Source organism: Dama dama, chromosome 32 (genome assembly GCF_033118175.1).
Source record: "Dama dama isolate Ldn47 chromosome 32, ASM3311817v1, whole genome shotgun sequence".
In the NCBI taxonomy this organism is placed as follows: Eukaryota; Metazoa; Chordata; class Mammalia; order Artiodactyla; family Cervidae; genus Dama; species Dama dama.
Genome location: NC_083712.1, coordinates 40,853,304 through 40,877,154, shown reverse-complemented (window position 1 = coordinate 40,877,154; position 23,851 = coordinate 40,853,304). Strand labels below are relative to the sequence as shown.

Here is a 23,851-nt window from a genome sequence, read left to right as displayed (position 1 = left end):
CTGGAGGGCCTCCCATGACCTTCCGAACCACTCACTCCAGCTCATTCGTATGATCTGGGCACCTGCGATGTCTCGCTAGTTGTCCCGACATCCTGAGTAATACACTCAGGGCACCCTGGCAAAACTGAAATCCATCTCACTAAGCTGGGAGAGCTGGTTTGGCAAGAGACCTACTGATGTGATCGGGAGGCCTTTAAAATTAAAATTTGGAGAAATGGGGAGATGTGATTCTGCCATGTAAAAAGAGACCTTTGAATGAAAAGAGTATGTAATCAGAGGAATTTCGCAGAGTCCATGAGGACAATCTATCCTTTTAATGAGAAGCTAAAACTGAGCTACATCTGGTTTCCATCTCCCTCCCTCCTGCTCCATTTCCTATAAATGCTCTCTTTTACTAGAATCTATTTTGTTTTGCAGAAGGAACGGATACTCAGTCGTTTTTCCTTTATTAAAAAGATCACACCCTCTTCCATTTTAATTTTGCAGTTTCTCCTGAGAGAGGAAGTTAAATAGCTGCCAAGAAATTGCCGAGTGATGTGATCACCAGAATAATGTTTAACCAGTTGGCAAAGGGTGTGACCTTTAAGTGACCACTCCTAGGATAACCTATCCCTTTGCTGGCCACAGAAAAGGAGAACTGAAGAAGCCAAGGTCAGTCATGTTCTCTGGGACCAGGGTCATTGCTGGTTAAAGCAGGTATAAGCCATATATGTGCCCCTCCCCTTTTCCCAAGCTTCACGTGAGACCTCAACGCACAGAAACGTGACTGCCCAAGATAGGAAATCACCCTAATTGCAAGCAAATGAAAAGGAGGCCAAAAGCACGGAAATATCCCTGCCAACTGAGAGGTCATTTTCCAACAGTCTGAAAGGCAGTTACCTTAAAGCCAGGCTAACACAGCAGCACCATCCCCTGGATGCTTCCCAGCCTTCAGGCCCTTTTCCCCACCAAGAGAGCCCTCAGGCATCAGGCGCATGTACCGTGCATTTGTCCCAAGGCTCCGGTGATGTCCTGGATGGAGACCCTCAGTTGCTGCAAGGCTTGAAGCAAGGAGTCTGGGCTGGGCTGCAAGATGGCGTTCACGGCCTGAACCAGGGCCTGGAGACAAGATTCAGTCCCTCAGTGCACGAGCATTCACTTACGGTCCACTGAGGTGGGGAGTCCAGGAAGGGCAGCCCTCTGCCTACTGGACCGCGTGGCGAGGCTCCCCCGGGGAGCGGTCCTCAACCAGATTGGCCGTGAGGTCCTCCTAAGAGGACAGTCTCTCTGGTCAACTGCTGGATGGACCTGGTTAGGTCTTTCTGGATCTTTCACCTGGCTGCTCCTTCTTGTCCCTCTCAGGGGCCTCCCTCCCTCATTTCCCTCCTTCCTTCTTCTGGAGTTATCACACATGAGCATCCTTCCTACTTCTATGTCTTGAATCAGGACACCTTTACTCCTCAACTCTTGTCTGATGGAAAATCAGAATCTGTGGACCGCTCAGTTCCAGAATCCTGTCATTAGCAGCCTCCACTTTATCTGAACCCCTTACCAGTATCTGATTCTGTTTCCATAATAAACACACAGAATAAACACACGGATGAGGAGTAAAGTGACCACATAGTTTCAGAGTGAAGGAAGGAGCAGTAGCCCAATCTGGTAGCCCAATAACCCCACTCTAGATACGGAAGCCACCCAAAATATGCTTATCAGGGAAGGTGGTGAGGAAGGACAGAAATCTAACTCCAATATCTCTAGGCAAGACATGGATGCTCTGTGGACACCTGACCTTCCTGGGACCTGCCTGAGCCTTAAAGGGATTCAAGTTTACAACCCCCAAGGGCTAGGTGACTTCAAGGATGATACATTTTTAGTTTAGCTAGTTTTTTTTTTTAACTTTTTATTTTCTGTTGAAGATATAGCTAATTAACAATGTTGTGATGGTTTCAGGTGGACAGCAAAGGGATTCAACCATACATACACATGGATCTATTAACCCCTCAAACTCCCCTCCCATCCAGGCAGCCACATAAGACTGAGTAGAGTTCCCTGTGCTACACAGGGGGTCTTCGTTGGTTCTCAAGGAGGGTTCATTTGAACTCAGAGCCTTTGTATGGCATCTCCTCCTGCCAGAGATCAGACTCTGTCTCTCTATCTCTGTCTCTCTGTCTACATTACTCAGGGATTAGCTTTCAGACCTGTCATTTCCCATGGGAAGTTTTGCCCAACCTGTTGAGTCTGAATTAGATTTTAGATGTCTTTCCATGAAACTCAGCACTCTTTTTCTCGTTACACCCGATATCAACCCACCTTCCCCCACTGGATCCTGAGCCTCAGTTGGAGGCCAGAGCAATGTCTTTCTTATTCCCCCAGATTTCCCATTGCCTAGAACAATACTTCTTTGTTTTGACCATGGGCAAATGGTCAATTCTAAGCTTTATGGTAGTTGAGGAATGGGAGCTAGAACTTCAATCTCTTTGCTTAACTAACCAAAACAGGAGTCTATACTGATTCGGTCACTGCAGAGAAAGAGTGTGGGTGGGAAAGAAAGCTCACAGATTTCTCATTTAGGAGAAAAAAAAAAAAAGTGCTTTGGGTGGAAAGATACCTTAATCCCAGGCACGGCTGCTTTCTCCACCAAAACGGTCACCAGTATAAAACCACGCAGGCTTTCTCCCCCAGGGAATGAGACAATGGTATCCAAGTTCCTTGGGAGGGAGAGATGACCACGTGGTTAGAGAGGTTTGGGCACCGTGAGTATGCAGGGCCCAGGGGTGGCCTCGAGTCAGGTAACTGCTAGTCCAAGGTGGAACCAGCGGCCAAGCTATTCATCTCCGCAGGGCAGCCTAGGACAAACATCTCTTCAGCAGCATACAGGAAGGAAAGGGACACATCTGCTCCAGACCAAGTGCACCTAAGCTGAACTCCCAAAGTCTGGCACAGCCTTGATGGTCCCAGACCACCACTTCAACCTCAGGAAACCACTACAGCACGGGTGGACAAGTAGGGTTGATTCTTCACACACCCTTCCTGTTAGGAACACAGAGTCATAGAGCTACAGGGAGCATAAGATGATAGTTGCTCTGTCATGTCTGAATCTTTGGGACTCTATGAACTGTGGCCTGCTGGGCTCCACTGTCCATGGGATTTCCCAGGCAAGAATACTGGATTAGGTAGCCGTGCCCTTCTCCAGGGGATCTTCCCAACCCAGGGACTGAACTGAACCTGAGTCTCCCACACTACAGGCAGATTCTTTACCATCTGAGCCACCTGGAAGGCTCAGGCCATGGCTAACTCCACGCCCCTTTTCTACAGACAGAAAAATATAGCCCAAAGAAGCAAAGTCACTTCCCCAAGTTCATCCAGTTGCTTAGTCACTGGACCTGCTTGAGAGCCGTTTCATAACTCAGGCTGGGACTCTCTCTAATCAGTTTCTCCCCCCATCCCCTACCAAATTCTGTATTATAGTAGTGAAAGCTGAAGACTGTAATAGAGGATCATTCTTAAATGACCTGTTATCACATGGATTCAAATACCCCAGAGCTGAATCCAGTCTATGAAGCATGCAAACTTTATTCCATAAATCACCTCTGCCTCTAGCATTTTAAAAACAAGAAGAAATGAAAAACACAAAAGAAAAGTAAGTCAGGGACTCCCATAATTTCAACAGAGTCACATTTCTGTGCAAAATGGGGTCTTCACCCTTCATTTCTCCATCTTCCGAGCCAAAGCTTTTATGCTGAACCCCTTATTGAGCTGAGGTTTGTTGATTAGAGAGGCAATGCCAACTTAGAGGTTAACTGTGCTCTCTAGTGAAAGAGGAGTCTAAAAACATCTCAACCAGATTTGCCCCGCAAGCTCCAGTCTCTGTAATATTTCAAAGGGATTCTGTAGCTGTAGCAGCCACAGCCTGCCCTGTGTCCTTTCATAGAAGTTATGGTGAGACCAGAGATCTTTTTCAGACTTTGCTAAGTCAGTTCATGTGCGCTAAGTCAGTTCATGTTGTGTTCAACTCTGTGCAACCCCATGGACTGTAGCCCACCAGTCTCCTCTGTCTGTGGGTTTCTCCAGGCAAGAGTACTGGAGTGGGTTGACATGCGCTCCTCCAGGGGATCTTCCTGGCCCAGGGATCAAACCCACATCTCTTACTTCTCCTGAATTACTGCATTGGAGGCGGGTTCTTTACCACTAGATCATTAGACTTGAAAAAAATCACAGAGAATTAGAGAACTGGTGAAGCTTTGGTGAGGAGTGGTTTATTTGTTTGATCTTATTGCATCGGCTTTTACTTTTTTTTAATGTACAAATTGGAAAATATAGCAAAGAAAATTAATTCCTTAATTTACACATAGCAGAGACAACTACTGTTAACTTTGGGGCTGTTGATTTGAAACATATGTTCTTCTAGTCTTTTTTTTCATGCATTTCTATAAATTATATATTATACATGCAATATGGGATGCTTTCTTTTTTGTATGTTTATTTTATTGTAAATTTTTACAGTTAGCGAGAATCCTAAAGTGAGTATGGGGTCACAAAGGGTGAGATACAACTGAGCGACTGAACTGAACTAAAGTGAGTGAAGGATTTCTGATAGCTTACCTGATTTCCAGGGGTCTAGTCCAATTTCAGTGATTGACAGAAGAAAAAGAAAAGAAAGGAACAAATCAGTTTGCAAACTTGATATGCCATCCAGGGTCATGTGTACACAAGGCATGTGCATCTGTGAGCAAATGAACCTGCAGACACACACACAGTTTGGATGTCAGGGGCTGTTACTAGACTATGGGCCTGAGGGCAGCAGAATACACCATCCCAAATATATCACTTTGGTGGATTATTTTGAATTAAAGGTACTTGAGAAACAGCAGTTGCCAAAAGGACATGCTGACCTCTTTGTGCCCCTGAAAGTAGGAAATAAATCTTCCATGTGAAGGGCGTCCTCTCTGTACCAGGCGGTAGAGAAAGAGTCTTATCGCCAGAGACAGGAATGTGGAGCTGAGGAGCTTGTACAAGCAAACCTTGCTACCTCTCCCCTAATTAGCTACCCCAAGCCTAAACCCCAGTGTCTTGTCAAGTTTTTACAAATGTACTGTTTCCTTGTCTAGAAGTTATAAAAGCTGCCTGCTTCAGTCACATCTTCAGCTTCATATTTTTATGGAGTTCCAACATGTACAAAATTAAATTTGTTTTTCTTCTGTTCATCTGTGCGTGCATGAGTGCTAAGTTGTTCAGGCGTGTCTCTCTCTTTGTAACCCTATGGACCATAGCCGACCAGGCTCCTCTGTCCACGGGATTCTCCAGGCAAGAATACTGGAGTGGGTTGCCATGCCCTCCTCCAGGGGATCTTCCCGACCCAGGGGACTGAATTCCCATCCCTTACATCTCCTGCACGGGCAGGCAGGTTCCTTACCACCAGCACCATCTGGGAAGCCCCCTCTGTTCATCTGCCTTAAGTCAGTTTGATGATTAGACTAGCCAAGGAGCCTAGATGTGAAGAAGGGCAAAGTTTTCTTCCCTACAGGTCTTGGTGTAACAAAGAGTGAGCCAAGTCTCAACGTACATATCAGACCCAAAACACTGAGCCTGTGGCCATCCAGACAATTTATCTTGTTCCTTTTATATCTTTGTAACAACCTGTCCCAGCATGTTCAGAGTGGGTTGAGAGGAAACTCCAGTGAACTGTGAATTTTGAACTTAGGTTTAAGTTCACCCTTTCTTTGACACCACAAGTGTGTTAGTTGCTCAGTCGTGTCCGGCTCTTTGCAACCACATGGATGGTAGCCTGCCAGGCCCCTCTGTTTATAAAATTTCCTAGGTTAGAATACTGAAGTGGAGTGCCATTTCCTTCTCCAGGGGATCTTCCGGACTCAGGGATTGAACCTGAGTCCCATTGCAGGCAGATTCTTTACTATCTGAGCCACGAGGGAAGGCCCCAGGTAATAAATATGAGCATCTCTCAACCAAAAGAGCTGACAAAGTTTGGACTTTTCCTGTAACAAGAGAAATCACAAACCTCTCCCTTACCCAGTTTTCATTTGTTCAGATCCCAAGCACCCTCTCCTGGTCTTACCCTCCTGGGTTCCTAGTAGCCCAGTTGGCCAGCACCAAGTCCGAGTGAACGAGGATAGGAGGGAGCCCCAGGTTCCTGGAGACCTCGACAAAGGGCAGGGCAAGGTTTCTTGGCAGAATCTTGCAGATATAAATGCAGACAGTTAGCACATTATAGAAAGAATGCAATGGAGGAAGCAATCTTGTCTTTTTTTATTATTGGCATATATTTGTTTTTTAATGCTGTGTTAGCTTCTGTGTAATTAGTTCCTGTGTAGGTAGTATGGGAAATTGAACCAGCTACACGTATATGTATATCCCCTCTTTGTTGGATTTCCTCCCCATTTAGGTCACTACAGAGCACTGAGTAGAATTCCCTGTGCTATAGAGTAGGTTCTCATTTGTTATCTATTTTTTATACATAGTATCAATAGTGTGTGAGCTTCCCAGGTGGTGCTAGGGGTAAAGAGCCTGCCTGCCAATGCAGGAGGCATAAGAGATGTGGGTTCGATCCCTGGGTCAGGAAGATCCCCTGGAGGAGGGCATGACAACTCACTCCAGTATCCTTGCCCGGAGCATCCCCTGGACAGAGCCCCAGTTCATGGGGTCTCAAAGAGTTGGACATGACTGAGCAACTATGTCAATTGGTTTTTTATTCCTAAAAATCGTGTGGTAAAGAAACAACCTGAGAATAAAAATGGAATTATATGAGTGGGGTTCCCTGGTGGCTCAGATGGTAAAGCGCCTGCCCGCGATGTGGGAGACCCGGGTCCAATCCCTGGGTCGGGAAGATCCCCCGGAGAAGGAAATGGCAACCCACTCCAGTACTCTTGCCTAGAAAATTCCATGGATGGAGGAGCCTGGTGGGCTACAGTCCATGGGGTCGCAGAGAGTCGGACACAACTGAGTGACTTCACTCACTCACTCATATGAGTAATCATATAATTAATCCATGTAATTAATATATATAATTAATTAACATATATCCATATAATTAATATAAATATAATACACACCTCACTCTGATATTTATTCTTTAACAATCTAGTGGATATATTATTTATGAGTATGGTCTGAAATATATGTGAAAAGTACAAAATTGGACCATGCATGTACATATATAGTATAAAATAATCTCTAAAAATTGTACAATTAAGAGTATGAACAAATGTTGAGGCATAAGTGGGGACTGAGTTGATAAGCTGTGAGAAAATATCCCTCTGTGTGTGTGTGTGTGTGTATATATATATATATATATATGTATATATATATATACATATATATATATATATATATCTCCTATATATATCCAGACAGATAATGTAGATACCTGCATACAAGTGTTTTCTGCATAGTCTTAGTTTTAGGAACAAATATGTGTATGTGTTTGTGTATATATGTGTGTGTTTGTCCTTTTCTCAGGGAGACAGATGGGAAGACTAGAACATTTCATCACACCCAATAGCAACTTCAAGTAAGTCACCTTAGGACAGTCCCCATTCAATCCCTGAGTAATCTGAGGACCTCTCTAAAGAACCCTCTTTGTCCAAATATCCAGAAAAATTACCAGGACCCATGGGGATGGGAGTGGGGGACTCTAACCATCAACAAGGCTAAATAGATTGAAAAGAATATTCTTATGCCTCCTTTCTCCCACTCCAACTTCCTTCCCCCTTAATGTAAAAATATCTATTCACAGAAAGTGCAGAGGAGCTAAAGAGCCTCTTGATGAGGATGAAAGAGAGCTGGCTTAAAACTTAGCATTCATAAAACTAAGATCATGACATCTGGTTCCATCACTTCATGGCAAATAGATGGGGAAACAGTGGAAGCAGTGACAGATTTTCTTTTCTTGGGCTCCAAAATCACTGCAGTGGCTTCAGCCACAAAATTAAAAAGACATTTGCTCCTTGGAAGGAAAGCTATGACAAGGCTAGACAGCGTATTAAAAATCTGAAACAAAGGTCCATATAGTCAAAGTTATGGCTTTTCAGTAGTCATATATGGGTATGAAAGTTGGACCAGAAAGAAGGCTGAGCACTGAAGATGCTTTCAAACTGTGGTGCTGGAGAAGACTCTTTAGAGTCCCTTGGACTGCAAGGAGATCCAACCAGTCCATCCTAAAGGAGATCAGTCCTGAATATTCATTGGAAGGACTAATGCTAAAGCTGAAGTTCCAGTCCTTTGGCCACCTGATGTGAAGAGCTGACTCACTGGAAAAGACCCTGATTCTGGGAAAGGTGGAGGGCAGGATGAGAGGGGAGGGACAGAAGACCAGACGGTTGGATAGCATCACCAACACAATGGACATGAGCTTGAGCAAACTCCTGGAGATGGTGAAGGACAGAGAAGCCTGGGGTGCTGCAGTCCATGGGGTCACAGAGAGTCAGATGTGGCAGCGACTCAAGAACAATAGTTTTCAAATTTAAGCCTAAGGCCCGCTTCCCTTGGGAGGCAGGGGATGAGGAGGGCAGTGCAGGAATGAGGTGTCTCCACAGTAGAAAAGTTAAAGGAGGAAATACAGGGAAAGTAGAGATGGTTTGAGGTGGTGTGTGGGAATGGGTGTAGGGAGCTCAGTGGTGATCTGGAAGGTCACAGACACGCCGGAAGCTGGTGTCTCCCTCCCTTGTCACCTACTTCATCCCTTCCCCAAGCGAGGATGCTGGTCTGGAGAACAGAAAGAGGAGGAAAAATCCATTGGGATGTTCCATCATGTGTGCCTAGACTTCAAACTTTCCCACATCAGACACATGACTCTTTAAAGTTAGACGCCCTGACATTTAAACAGTCCACAGTAGCTCTCTGCTTCCTTCCCGTCTCTTATCTCACTTAGCCTTGTTTTCATCACTGGGAGTCTCCTCTATTTACTTGATAGACAAATAGCAGAATAAACCCAGGCAAACAAAGTAAGAACAGGTTGCTCACTCAAGCTTGCAGAAGCAAAACAAGGATAACATCCTGATTTCTGTAAAAGGTCCATTTATAAAAAAGTGAAACGAATAGTAATTTATACTGTGGTAAGTGAAGCTCAAAGACTTCATGTTCTGAGGTTCAGGTCGAAACCGTAAAAAGTTATGCAAGGAGTCAGAAGAGATTTGCATGAAATGTTAAGAGACAGACCAGCATTTGGTAGATAACAAGCAACATCAAAAAAAAAAATAAATAAATAAATAAGCACAGTGTTATAAACGGTAATGTGTGTCTCTGGGGAATGAAGGCTGCATTAGTGAAATCAGAAAGTCTGGGTTGTGACCCTGGATTTTCCACAAACTTGCTACCTAGCCTTGGGCCAGAAATTTAACTTCTGTAGTCCTTGACTGTCTGTAAAATGGGTACAGCATTGCTATAAGCATATGAGACTGTGAATGCTGTGGTTACTGATGTGAGGAAGAGCACAAAATGCTGTGAAACGGGTCATTCAGGGTTTCATGATATCTTATGACTTGCCTTCAAATGCAACAGTTTAACATTCCTAGAAGAAAGTGCCGGTCAGAAAGAAGAAAAGAAAACAATTCAAAAACAAGTGAAAGGGCTCCCAGTGCTAAAGAAAATTAACTTCCTGGCCAGGTGGGGAGAAATGGTCTTTCATTTAAATGGGCCTTTTGCACTTCATTTTACTGCTGCTGCTGGGTAATAGTTAAGTCATGTCTGACTCTTTGAGAACCCCACAGACTATAGGCCCCCAGCCTCCTCTGTTCATGGGCTTTCTCAGGCAAAAATACTGGAGTGGGTTGCCATTTCCTTCTCCAGGAGATCCTCCCGACCCAGGGATTGAACTCATCTCTCCTGTATTGCAGGCAGATTCTTTACCACTGACCCAGCTGGGAAGCCTTTGCGCTTCCTTCATCTCAAACCCAAAGGGAAGACCATGAAAGGACCCGTTTTCCAGGAAAACAGTGTAGACAGTGTTCTTCAGGGACAGAGAAGCTGCCAGATGAGAAGACAGGAGTTCCTTTGTCCCTACCTCTTCGGGCTGCGTCTCCCCGTCCTGCCAGACATACCCCATGGTGATAAAGCTCAGGACGAGGCGTGCCAGGCGCCACTCTCGGTAACCTGTGAGGAACTGGCAGTTCAAGAGCGGCATCTGTCCAGGAGAAATGTCCGGAGGTTACCAGTCGCGGGGGTGTAATGGCCGTGGGAGTTTTGTGGCTTGAAGGGTCCTTTGGGTGTAACTGGTGGGTTATGTTTCAGTTAAGGCAATCCTCACACACTCATTTCTGCCCTAATCTCAGGACACTGCAGTAAGAGAGGTCTTTCACATGATATTGTTCATGAAATGCCAATGCCTACATCCCATGCAAGCCCCCAAATTGTCCCCATGGTAGTGTCTGGACACTGGTCACCATTATTGAAGTGGCAACTTGATTGGAGTGTTATATTAACAGAATAAGGTAGTCCCAAGACTGATATCATGTATCAAACAGGGAGTCTCCCAGGGCGACTTTTACAATCCTGCCTTATCAAACATCTTCTGCTTAATGGGTACCACTGAACCTCAGTATCAGCCCACCTGCTGTGGGCGTGACTCTCTCGGTGTAATTCCTAGGTGAAAAGGTAAACGAAGTCCAACGGAATTAGGAATCCACCCAACAAATTCCCTACGAGGGGGTGGTTGTGGGGAGCCCAAAGGCTGTTCAGTCCTTGTCCGAACTCTCCCGGTGACACTGGGTGGGTCTTTTCACTTCTCCACTGGCTTCCTCCTCAAGATGAGTCATAGGGAAGTGTGGAGACCACAGTTGCTATTGAAAGCAACACCCTGTGCACAAATATTTTATTTCTGACAGCCCTGCTTCTGCAAATAGTACCAGTTTCTCAATTTAGTTCAGGATAGCCCTGCCTGTTTCAGATGACACCTCTGAGCTCTAATTTCCCTGCATATCCCGACTGGGTTTCCTCCCCCCGACCCCCCACTCCGCCATCCTGCCCCCAGTTCTAGACACAGTCTGATCTAGGTCCTTCCAGGCGCACCTCTCTGGGGTCCCAAGTGCCAGAAGGGCGGCCGTGATCATGGCATCTATCTCTTTGAGAGAGGAGTGGGATGGGACCAGGGGTCCTATAGCCCTTGCAGAAGCATCTGCCTCTGGGATGGGACTCCTTCCTACGTGGTCCTCTATGGACAGCCTTTCCCTGTCTTCCGCTTTGTACCAGATTCCACATTTTGCCCTAAAAATTGGCTGAGATACAATCTTGAAAGTTCTGTGCATTAGGGGGGTGTGGGCAGGGAAGGGACGGAAGAGGGGAAAGGCAGGGTTGGGAGGACCACTGAGATATTGCATTTTAACAAGAACCAGCCTGAAAATTACAACCAGAGTTATTTATTCAGTACTTATTCTAAGGCAGTTACTAAAGTGTCCAAGCCTTAATGCTAAAAGCTTCTCACTCAGGTTGGTATCCCATCTTCTCCCAAGACCCACAGACCAGAACTGAGGATCAGCAAGGGTAAGATATTTGCCCAAGGTCACAGAGCCAGGAGGTACTGAGCCAGGGTTATAGTTCAATTCTGCTGGCCACTGCCCTGCACTATAAAGTCCTCTCTGCCAGATGAAAATCTGAAAGCCATATGTGTCATTTTACATTTTCTATCAGCCACATTTTAAAAATAGGAAAGAAAAAAAGAAAACACTGAAGTGGAATTAGTTTTAATAACATTTTATCGAGATTAATATATGCAAAATGTTAACACAAGATCAATATTAAAAATATCAAGATATTTTACACTCTCCTTTTATAGTAAGTCTTCAAAATCCAGTGGATATCTGACATGTTAATTTGTCCCCAGTCATATTTCAAGGGCTCAGTGGCCATGAGTGGCTACTGGCTACCTACCCTGCAGCCTCAAGGTAAGGGAATAAAGTCCCAAGATGTCCTGGGGTCACCTTCTATTTTTCCTAGCTCAGGATTTATAATCAACTCTTTCTCCAAGGAGCCCTACTTCCATTGATTGGAAAAGAGTTCAAATAAATGGGCACTGGGTTTGCTCTTTGCTGGTGGAATGCCACTGTTTCCAGATCCTCACAGTGGGCCAAGTTAGGAAATAGTGCATGTGTATGGGGGGTGGGGGTATGCCCTGGTGGGTCAGGGGTAAAGAATCCGCCTGCAATGCAAGAGACCTGAGTTCAATCCCTGGGTTGGGAAGATCCCCTGGAGGAGGGTATGGGAACCCACTCCAATATTCTTGCCTAGAGAATCCGATGGACAGAGTAGTCTTGCGGGCTACAGTCCACGTGGTCGCAGAGAATCTGACACGGCTGGATGAGTAAGGAGCAGGATGTGTGTGTGTACGCCTGTTATGCTGCCGCTGCTGTTTAGTCCCTAAGCCGTGTCCAGCCCTCTTGCAACCCCATGGACTATAGCCCGCCAAGCTCCTTTGTCAATGGGATTCCCCAGGCAAGAATACTGAAGTAGGCTGCCATTTCCTTCTCCAGGGTATTTCCTTACCTAGGGATAGAACTTGCATCTCCTGGTTGGCAGGCAGATTCTTTACCACTGAGCTACCTGGGAAGCCCATACACCTATTATATATACTGTTTATCCACATAAATTTATTTGTCCATCTATGTATCAGTGTGCATGTACGTGTATATAAGGGCATCCCAGGTAGTGCTAGTGGAAAAGAACCCACATGGTGGTGATGGTTTAGTCACCAAGTCATGTCCAACTTGTGTGACCCCATGGACTGTAGCCTGCCAGGTTCCTCTGTCCGTGGGATTCTCCAGACAACAATATGGAAGTGTGTTGCCATTTCCTTCTCCAAAGAACCCACATAAATGATGCTAAAATGCTAAACATATCAGATGTCTCCAGCTCTAACCTGGTGTCACGGGTTGATCTTATTTTCCTGCCTTGTTAATGTATAACTTGCCTCTCTGACAGTGAAATATAATTCACAAGTCATTTATTTATTTGCTCAGCCTAGTGTGTGCACACACACACACACACACAGTGGTTTCAGAATTGTTCAACTGTACTGCTTTGCAAAACAAATTCACCAGCTTGAGCGCAGTGATTACAAATGGTTCTTTTTAAATCCAGCACCAGTCACAGCATCACTTTTTTGAGTAACCTAGGTCATCTCCCTTTCCCTACCCTCTTTCCTAAAGTGATGTCATGCATCTATAGGACAGCTAGATTTACCTAGGTATTATTGTCTGCATTCCATTCCAGCATCTCCCAACATTCTGGTTAATATTTTAAAATTTGCGGACCCTTCACTGTGTGATGTACAATTCTATGGGTTTCACAAATGCATAGAATCACGTATCCACCACCAGAATACCATAGATTGCAGTTATGTTATCCTAAAATCCCCCTTTAGTAATCCTTTCTCTTCAGTCTCTCATCACCATTGACCTGTGTTCTGTCCTTATAGGGTTCACCTTCTCTGCAATGTCACATGAATGGAATAGGGATATGTAGCCTTTTGATTCTGACATGTTTCATTTAGCAAAATGTACATAAAGTTTATCCATATTGTTGAATAAACCAATAGCTTATTCATTTTTGCCACTGAATAGCATTCCTTCATATGAAGACAGCTCAGTGTCTTCCAGACTGCTGTAACAAAGTACCACAGGCTAGAGGGCTTATGAACAATGGAAATTTAATTATTTTGGTTTTGGAAGCTGGCAGTCCAAGACCAGGGTGCCGGCACGATGGGGTTCTATTGAGAACCGTCTTGCTGTCTTCTTGCTGTATCTTCCCATGACAGCGACAGAGTGTCATGGAGCCCTGGGATCACTTTGATAAGGGCACTCATCCCATTTATGACTATCCCCTTCTTCTCTCATGACTCAATTACCTTGGGTGTTGGTTGATTTGAGGTGTGAGTTTGACTAGGCTAAGAGAAGCCCAGATGGCTGGTAAACATTTTGGGGTGTGTCTCTGAGACATTCTGGAAGAGGTTCTGGAAGAGATGTGGGGACTGAGTAAGGAACCTCACCTCACCAGCTCAGGTGGAATCACTGCCCTGTGTAGGGCCTGAAAAGAACAAAATGGAGAAAGGGAGACATTGCTCTGTTTAAGCTGGGACAGCCACTTCCCCTGACCCATAGCATTAGCACTCCTAGTTCTTAGATCTTCAGATTCAGACTGGAACTTGCACCACTGGCTCCCTGGGTTCTCAGCTTTCCTGGGCCTCCTCCAACTTGCAGGTGGCAGACTGTGGGACCTCTCAGCCTCAGTAATCATGTGTGCCAATCCCTCCTAATAAGTCTCTTCCTATATAGATAGAAAAAAAAAAAGTCTGTTTCTCAGCAGATCTCTGACTAATCACCTCCAAAGGCTCTGCCTCCTAACACTATCACATTGGGGATGAGGATTTCAATGCATGAACTTGGGAACCACACAAATGTGGTTTAAAAATCAGTTTAAAATTCCCCTGTTAAAAAATAAACAAATAAAATTCCCCTGTTGAGGGACATCTTGGTGGTTTCTGGTTTAGATAATCACTTACACATCTGCTTTTCCATGAACACAAAATTTCGGTTTACTTGGGTAAATATTTAGTAATGTGATTGCTGGGTCATATAGTAATTCTTTATTTGAATCTGCCACCTGGATGGAAGGGGAGTTTGGGAATGAACACATGTATGTGTATGGTTAAGTCTCTTTGCTGTTAACCGGAAACTATGATAACATTGTTAATTGGCTATGAGTGAAAGTGAAAGTGTTAGTCACTCAGTTGTGTCTGACTCTTTGAGACCCCTTGGACTGTACCCTGACAGGCTTCTCTGTCCATATAATTCTCTAGGCAAGAAAACTGGGAGTGGGTAGCTATTCCCTTCTTCAGAGGCTCTTCCCAACTCAGGGATAAAATTTGGGTCTCCCCCGTTGCAGGCAGAGGTCTTTCTGAGCAGAGCCACCAGAGGTCTACCCTAATACAAAATTATACTTTTCTTTTTTTTAAAAGAACTTGTCAAGGTAGCTGTGATATTTTGCAGGCCTTCTTCCAGGGTAGCTGTGATATTTTGCAGACCATCTTCCAGGGTAGCTGTGATATTTTGCATTCCCATCAGCAATGTGAATGAGAGTCTCTTTGTATATATCATCACCAGTGTTTGCTATTGCCAGATTTTTTTTAAAAATTAGCTGTTCAAATAGGTGTTAAATTACACTTTAATACTTATTATCATAGATAAATAGTCCTATATTTCTCTGTAAGTCTCCTAGTCAGGAAGTCTCCTTCCTGATTAAGGTTTATCAACAATTTCTAAAGAATCTGCTAACACTGGCTGTAAAACTGAGAAGGTTTCTTGGCTCAACTCTTTTATAGGACTCCAACAATAAATCAGTGTGACTTCACCCAGAGGGAGGGGAACCCTCACCATGGGGCTTGATGTGAGGACACAGAGAATTCCATGCCTATCCTGACCCAGATACAACTTATCCATCAATTTCCTGACAATTCTCAACCAGATTGCCTTCTTTAAAAAAAAAAAAAAAAAATTGTTGAGTGCTTAATATAGAATAGTCCAGGAATTGTTCTGTGTATCCTCTGGAAATTTTAGGGAAACACACATCATACCAGAAGCAAGTGTTATTCCACTCATCACCAAGAGTGAGATTGTTTCAGTTCTGTGGATAAAGTCACCACCTTCAGTGAGCTGACCCATGTCTACAATATGGAGAAAGAAAAGTGGTGAGAGGATGAAAACAGGGTCGTGAGAAAGGGTCAGGGAGAACACAAGATGTTATACCTCATTTACTTGAGCTCGAAGCTGATGGTTCTCAATTAACTGGGGAAGTCTGTTGGCAATTTCCATCCAAGGACGATAGTGACCAGGGAGTTCTCTCTGCATCCAAAAAATACAAATGTCTCAGTATGTTAGACCTCTCTGGGAAGCAGCCTCAATGCTACTTTCAGATTTCAACCTTAAGGCAGAATTCAGGTCAATTCTATTCAACAAATACTGAGAATTCGCTGAATCCTATGTGAGGCACTCCAGATACACAGGTGACTAAAATACAGTACTTGTGATTAGGAGCGTGTGACTACTAAGGGATAAGTATAGTGTCATCGGACATAACCCATGCAGTATAATATATTCGATTATAGATGTGTGTAAGCTTAAGAAGGGGCTTCCCCAGGGGGCTTAGCGGTAAAGAATCCGCCTACAACGCGGGAGCTGCAGGAGACATGGGTGTGATCCCTGGGTCGGGAAGATCCCTTGGAGAAAGGAGACACAACCCACTCCAGTATTCTTGTCTGGAGAATTTCCACAGACAGGGGAGCCTGGAGGTTACAGTCCATGGGGTCACGAAGAGTCGGACACTGCTAAAGTGACTTAGCATGACACAGTACCCTTAAAAACTAGCAGAGGAGGGAGTGGTTAATTCTGTCGGTTATTCTAGGGGATCAAAGGGAAATGGTCATAGAAACATGACATTTGGGGCCAGCATTAGGGTCTGAAAGTGACTTTTCAGGTTGGCAATTTGAAGATGAGAAGGCAGTGAAACAGAGCAGATGATGGATAAATCATCTGTTCTTGGGATTACAGATCATTCAGTGTTACTCAAATCTAAAGTTTAAGAGAAATGACAGATTAACGACAAATGACTCATAACAAATGTGAGTCACTCACTCATTAGTGAGGTGGATGAACCTAGAGTCTATTATACAGAATGAGGTAAGTCAGAAAGAGAAAAAGAGATACCATATATTAACGCATATATAAGAAATCTAAAAAGGTGGTACCGATGAACCCATTTGCAGGGCAGGAATCGAGATACAGAGAATGGACTTGTAGACACAGCGGGGGAAGGAGAGGGTGGGATGAACTGAGAGACTAGCATTGATATTTATACATTACTCTGCATAAAATAGAAACCTAGTGGGAAGCTTCTGTATAACACAGGGAGCCCGGCCCGGCATGCTGTGATGACCTAGGGGGTGGGATTGGGGGAGGTGGGAGGGAGGTTCAGGAGAGAGGGGATATATGTATGCTTATGGCTGATTCACACCGCTCTACAGCTGAAACCAACTCAATATAGTGAAGCATTTATCCTCCGATTTAAAAGAAATTGGGGGAAAAAATTTGGGGAAAAAAGGTAGAGGCAGTGAGGATGATTTCCATGTTTATGAATCAAGTGACTGGATGAATTGGTGAGAACACCATGAACTGAAGCAGAAATACAGGTGAAGTCACAGACAGGGCACACAGTACTGAATTTATTGTTAGATCTGTCTAAAAATTCCATGGAATGTCACCTAAAATATCCATGGAATGTCAAGATATGGCTGTATACTGGGCAACTGGATATACAATTGGGAGTTCAGGAGAAAATTTACATTACAAATGTGCAACTGGGAGTATCACTGTAGAGCAAATTCTACTTTGTGGGTAAAATGAAAAGAGTATACAAAGGTAGTTCAGGGGAAGTTGCAAAGTGAGAAGAGAAGGCTTAGATCAGTGCACTCGGGGATCTTACAAGGCAGGCAGAGGAAACAAATCCAGCAATTCATATTATGAAGACATGCACAGATGCTCAATGAGCCATAAAAGAACCACCCTATGGAAGTCAAGATATTAGAGGGTTTTCTTGGAGAGCCAGACATCTTTTAAGACTTCTTAAGTGAACAATGCAAAGACATAGAAGAAAACAATAGAACGGGAAAGACTAGAGATCTCTTCAATAAAATTAGAGATACCAAGGGAACATTTCATGTTCATTTCATGCAAAGGTGGGCACAATAAAGGACAGAAACTGTATGGATGTAATGGAAGCAGAGGATATCAAGAAGAGGTGGCAAGAATATGCAGAAGAACTATACAAAAAAGATATTTATGATCTAGACAGCCACAGTGGCATGAGCGCTCACCTAGAACTAGATGTCCTGGAGTGTGAAGTCAAGTGTGCAGGCCTTAGGAAGCATCACTATGAACAAAGCTAGTGGAGATGATCGAATTCCAGCTGAGCTATTTGAAATCCTAAAAGATGACGCTGTTCAAATGCTGCACTCAGCATGCCAGCAAATTTGGAAACCTCAGCAGTGGCCATAGACTGGAAAAGGTCAATTTTCATCCCAATCCCAAAGAATATTCAAACTACCTTACATTGTGCTAATTTCACATGCTAGCAAGGTAATGCTCAATATCCTTCAAGCTAGGCTTCAACAGTACACAAACTGAGAACTTTCAGAGGTACAAGCTAGATTCAGAAAAAGCAGAGGAACCAGAGGTCAAATTGTCAACATCTGTTTCCTCACTGAAGAAGCAAGGGAATTTAAAAAAAAGCACCTACTTTTGCTTCATTGATTATGTGAAAGCCTTTGACTCTGTGGATGACAACAAACTCTGGAAAATTCTTAAAGAGATGGGACTATCAGACCACCTTATCAGCTTCCTGAGAAATCTGCATGCAGGTCAAGAAGCAACAATTAGAACCGGACATGGAGCACCCAGTTCCAAATTGGGAAAGAAGTATGTCAAGGCTGAATATTGTCACCCTGCTTATTTAACTTATATGCAGGGTACATCATGAGAAATGCTGGGCTCGATGAAGCTGGAATCAAGATTGCTAGGAGAAACGTCAATAACCTCAGATATGCTGGTGACACCACCTTTTGACAGAAAGCAAAGAGGAATGAAAGAGCCTCTTGATGAAAGTGAAAGAGAGTGAAAAAGCTGGCTTAAAACTCAACATTCAAAAACTAAGATCATAGCATCCGGTTCTACCACTTCATGGCAAATAGATGGGGAAACAATGGAAACAATGACAGACTTTATTTTTCGGGGCTCCAAAATCACTGCAGATGGTGACTGCAAGCATGAAATTAAAAGACACTTGCTCGTTGGAAGAAAAGCTATGATCAACTTAGACAGCATATTAAAGGCAGAAGCATTGATTTGCCAACAAAGGTCTGTATAGTCAAAGCTATGACTTTTCCAGTAGTCAGGCTTTTCTGGATGTGAGAGTTGGACCATAAAGAAGGCTGAGAGCCAAAGAGTTGATGCTTTTGAACTGGTTGCTAGAGAAGACTCTTGAGAGTCCCTTGGATTGCAAGGAGATCAAACCAGTCAATCCTAAAGTAAATCAACCTGAAAATAGTCATTGGAAGGCCTCATGCTGAAGCTGAAGCTCCAATACTTTGGGCACCTGGTGTGAACAGCTGACTCATTGGAAAAGACCCTGCTGGGAAAGAACTGAAGGCAGGAGGTAAAGGGGGCAACAGAGGATGAGGTGGTTGGATAGTATCATTGGCTCAATGGACATGAGTTTGAACAAACGCTGGGAGATGGTTAAGGACAGGGAAGCCTGGCTTGCATGCAGTCCAAAGAGTCAGACACTACTGGGTAAGTGAACAACAATAGGGATTTATTTATCAAATGGCCAAATGCATCATTTTAAGTAAGTTTACCTCTTTAAAATAAAAACTGAAACATCACCAACACACATACACCAATTCAGATTGGGGTCATGGAAACAGGGTTTGAAATATAGTGTGCTGAAGAGGTAAGAGTGTAGAGATTGAATATATGAATTACTTTTTTGGGAGCACCATAAGGCATTAAGGCTTCCCAGGTGACTCAGTGGTAAAGAATCCGCCTGCCAGTGCAGGAGACACAGGTTCGATCCCTGGGTCAGGAAGATCCCCTCGAGAAGGAAATGGCAACCCACTCCAGTATTCTTGCCTGGAATATCCCATGGATAGAGGAGTCAGGTGGGCTACAGTCCATGGGGTTGCAAAAGAGTCAGACATGACTTAGTGGTGAAACAGCAAGATAAGGCATTAACAAGGGGAAAGTTTGTGTTTGAGAGCTGTTTCCACTGAAGAATAAAAGATTTGAGTGGTTTACAGTCTGCTACTCAAGAGGCAGAGACTGAAGAAAAAGGAGAGAGGAAATAAAAAAGAAAAGCATCATGAGGAAGGGGAGGAGGAGAGAAAGAGCCCCGATGGAACACATTTAAAGAAATAGGAAGGCTGCCCCAGTGGCTTAGTGGTAAAGAATCTGCCAGCCAATGCAGAAGACAGTTCCATCCCTGGTCTGGGAAGATCCCATAGGCCTCACAGCAACTAAGTCCATGTGTTGAGTCTGTGCTCCAGAGCCGGGGAGCCACAACTACTGAGCCACACGTCCTAGAGCCCGCGCTCCACAACCAGAGAAGCCACCGCAATGAGAAGCCTGTGCAGCACAAGGAATAGTAGGCCCTGCTTGCAGCAACTAGGAAAATCCCGTGCAGCGTTGAAGACCTGGCACAGCCAAAAATAAAAATACACACACATATATATATTTTTCTTTTTTAATAAAGAGAATAAGAAAGTCTGGAGTATGAAGGAATTCATTTCTTATGAACTTAATTTCTCAGCAAATGGTAGTGAAGAGTCAGGTAGTATGATTTGAGGAGAGAGGTGAGTGTTATCTTCATTATAGGAGAAGAAACAGGAAATGAAACACAAAATGCAAATATATCACAATGCATAGTAGGTATATTATAACACATTATCACGACTTAGAAAACCCAGGGAAGTTTGAAAGCAATTAGTTTGGAGAGCTGTAGGTCTATAAGTTACCAATAAGTCACTTATTTCTTAGAACGTAAAATAAAACTGGAAGAATCTAACATCCAATGCACAACCTGTGAAAATTACAGACTTCATTAATCCTCTGCTTTCTATCTTCTATCAATTCAGGACAAATTAGGGCACCCTTTTGTAGCTTTCTTAAATTATACCAGATTATTATAATTTCATAATTTAATATTTTTAATATAGTATTGACAGGGGGGGATTTCCCCTCTACCTTTCCTAAGTTCTTGAGTCCGGACTTATAATAAATTGACACAAAACAGATTAAGAGGAGAAAAAGAAAGGAATGTTATTAATAGCTTGTGCATTCAGACTATTAGAAATGTGACCTCAGAAATGGGACCTGAGAAGTGACCATAGCGGGCAACTTTTATTCTTTTTAGACAAAGAAACAATAAATCTGTGATGAAAGGACAAGATGATGAAACTTGGGCTTCATGTATTTAGTGAAGAATCTATACAGTCTTGTCCTGAGGTCATCAATTAAAGAACTAACAGGGTTTTATTTATTCAGGCTTCTCGGCTCAAATTCCCTACCTATGGTGATAAGGGTGTCTTCCTATCTTCATGTGCAAGGAGGACATCTTTCATAAGAGAGATTTATTTCCCTGCTTCTACGAAGACAGAAAAGAGGGTCAAAGTTCCTTTTGAATTTACTATTTCTTTCTGTTTTTAAATGGTCTTTTTATTTTTTAAAAATTTATTTATTTTTAATTGGAGGATAATTGCTTTACAATATTTCGTTGGTTTCTGCCATATGTCAACATGAATCAGCCATATATATATATATATATGTCCCATCCCTCTTGAACCTCCTTCCTGCTTCCCACCCTGATTGTTTCTTTAGTAACTTTAGTTCAATATAATCAATATGAAGGACTTCCCTGCTGGTCCAGTGGTTGGGATTTTGCCTTCCAATGCAGGTGGTATGGGTTCGATCCCTTGTTGGGAAACGAAGATCCTACATGCCTTGTAGTCAAAGAGTCAAAACATAAAACAGAAGCAATACGGTAACAAAGTTAAGGAAAGACTTTAAAAGTAGTACACATCAAAAAAAAATTTTAAAAAAAAGAAAGAATGTAAAGAACAGAAGACAAAATAATCAATATGATTGAGGCATATTCAGGGTTAACTTGCCCAGGGCCCCAGCAATATGGGTATTCACAAAGAAGAAACCATACCATTTTCTCCTCATATATTCTTCACCCAGTCCCTCAATTTCTCAAAGGTAGAGTCCACTACACTCCCCTATTCTCCCAGGGTAAAAAACATTTATAAGCATAATGGTCATTTTCCCTAGCAGTGACGCAGAGTTGAAGAAAGCTGGTAACTGACCCAAGTTTGGGGATTTATAGAGTGGTGGCAGAGTTAAGAATGCTTGCACTCACAGAGGCACAGAGATTTACGGTTAACTGACTCTGAACCAGCGATTTGTTTTTCTCCTGTTTTACAAACAGCAATTGAATGCAGCAACAGAGACAAGGGAATATAGTATTTTCAAAGAAAATCACAGAAGGAGACTCAGTATTCAGGAGGTCTTTTTTTTTTTTTTTTTTTTAACTGATCTTTTCTTTTTTTTTATTAGTTGGAGGCTAATTACTTCACAACATTTCAGTGGGTTTTGTCATACATTGATATGAATCAGCCATAGATTTACACGTATTCCCCATCCCGATCCCCCCTCCCACCTCCCTCTCCACCCGATTCCTCTGGGTCTTCCCAGTGCACCAGGCCCGAGCACTTGTCTCATGCATCCCACCTGGGCTGGTGATCTGTTTCACCATAGATAATATACATGCTGTTCTTTTGAAATATCCCACCCTCACCTTCTCCCACAGAGTTCAAAAGTCTGTTCTGTACTTCTGTGTCTCTTTTTCTGTTTTGCATATAGGGTTATCGTTACCATCTTTCTAAATTCCATATATATGTGTTAGTATGCTGTAATGTTCTTTATCTTTCTGGCTTACTTCACTCTGTATAATGGGCTCCAGTTTCATCCATCTCATTAGAACTGATTTAAATGAATTCTTTTTAATGGCTGAGTAATATTCCATGGTGTATATGTACCACAGCTTCCTTATCCATTCATCTGCTGATGGGCATCTAGGTTGCTTCCATGTCCTGGCTATTATAAACAGTGCTGCGATGAACATTGGGGTGCACGTGTCTCTTTCAGATCTGGTTTCCTCAGTGTGTATGCCCAGAAGTGGTATTGCTGGGTCATATGGCAGTTCTATTTCCAGTTTTTTTTTTTAAATGGGTTTGAGAAAAAGCTGTAAATAAGTCATCACCTCTGGCTTTCTTTCACTGATACCTAGAAAAGGGATCGTATTCTGAGAACTAAAGCACCCTGGGGAATTCTCTGTAGTTAGGACTTGGTACTTTCACACTGGTGGCCTGAGTTCAATGCCTGGTATGGGAAATACAATCCCACAAACCACGTGGCACAACCAAATATATATATATATATATATACAGCATACATATAAATATACAGCATCCTGGATTTTTGTTTCTGGGCTTGGATGGAAATCTTTAAATACTCCATTGTTCCTCAACCTGAGCCACCCTCTATTCTTTAATACCTCCTTTCCCCTTAGACGCCTCGATGCTTCTTACCCTTCTTCCTCTTTCTCATCCTCTCCCTTCTTTAAACAGCTCAAGTGTGTGGACTCTGGTATCACTCCACAAATATAAGAAAACAGTGAGCTTTGAGAACCTCTGGGTTCTCCAAGTGCAGTCCCCATCTGGCAGCATTGGAATGATGTGAAAACTTGTTAGATATGCAAATTTGGGGGGCTCCTCCCCAGACATATTGAACCCAAAACTCAGGGCTGGGGCCCAGCTTCTGTGTTTTAGCAAGCCCTGTAGCTGAAGCTTATGTAACCAAAAGTTTGAAAACCACTGGTGTGGAGACCTCAAAAGTGAAGGGAGAAAGGATTTTAAAGCTAGTTCACAATCCATTTGAAGTGTATCCACCAAGGTTTCCTTGGTGGTCTCCTGGTGGAGAATCCACCTGTCAGTGCAGGGGGCACGGGTTTGATTCCTGATCCAGGAATATTCCACATGCTGACATTCCACCACATCTGAGCTGGTGCCCTGTGACTGCTGAAGCCCGGGGTGCCTAGAATCTGTGCTCCGCAACCATAGAAGCCACCGCAGTAGAAAGCCAGCACCCTCCAGGGAAGGATAGTTCCCCACTCCCTGTAACTAGAGAAAGCCCACACACAGCAATGAAGACCCAGAGCAACCAAAAATAAAACTTAAAAAAAAAAAAAAAAAAGAACTTAAATA

The 23,851-nt window shown here is 43.4% G+C and overlaps 1 protein-coding gene across 1 annotated transcript in view; it reads right to left on the bottom strand.

The window, feature by feature from the left end:
• Window positions 1–23,851, bottom strand: part of IDO2 (indoleamine 2,3-dioxygenase 2) — a 68,979-nt gene that overhangs the window by 25,932 nt on the left and 19,196 nt on the right. The window contains exons 3-8 of the mRNA XM_061134789.1: window positions 15,726–15,821; window positions 9,995–10,114; window positions 6,053–6,171; window positions 4,582–4,596; window positions 2,588–2,687; window positions 981–1,098 (exon numbers count right to left, since the gene is read on the bottom strand). Of these exons, the coding sequence (XP_060990772.1) occupies window positions 981–1,098; window positions 2,588–2,687; window positions 4,582–4,596; window positions 6,053–6,171; window positions 9,995–10,114; window positions 15,726–15,821 (568 nt within the window). The remainder of the gene's footprint in view (window positions 1–980; window positions 1,099–2,587; window positions 2,688–4,581; window positions 4,597–6,052; window positions 6,172–9,994; window positions 10,115–15,725; window positions 15,822–23,851) is intronic.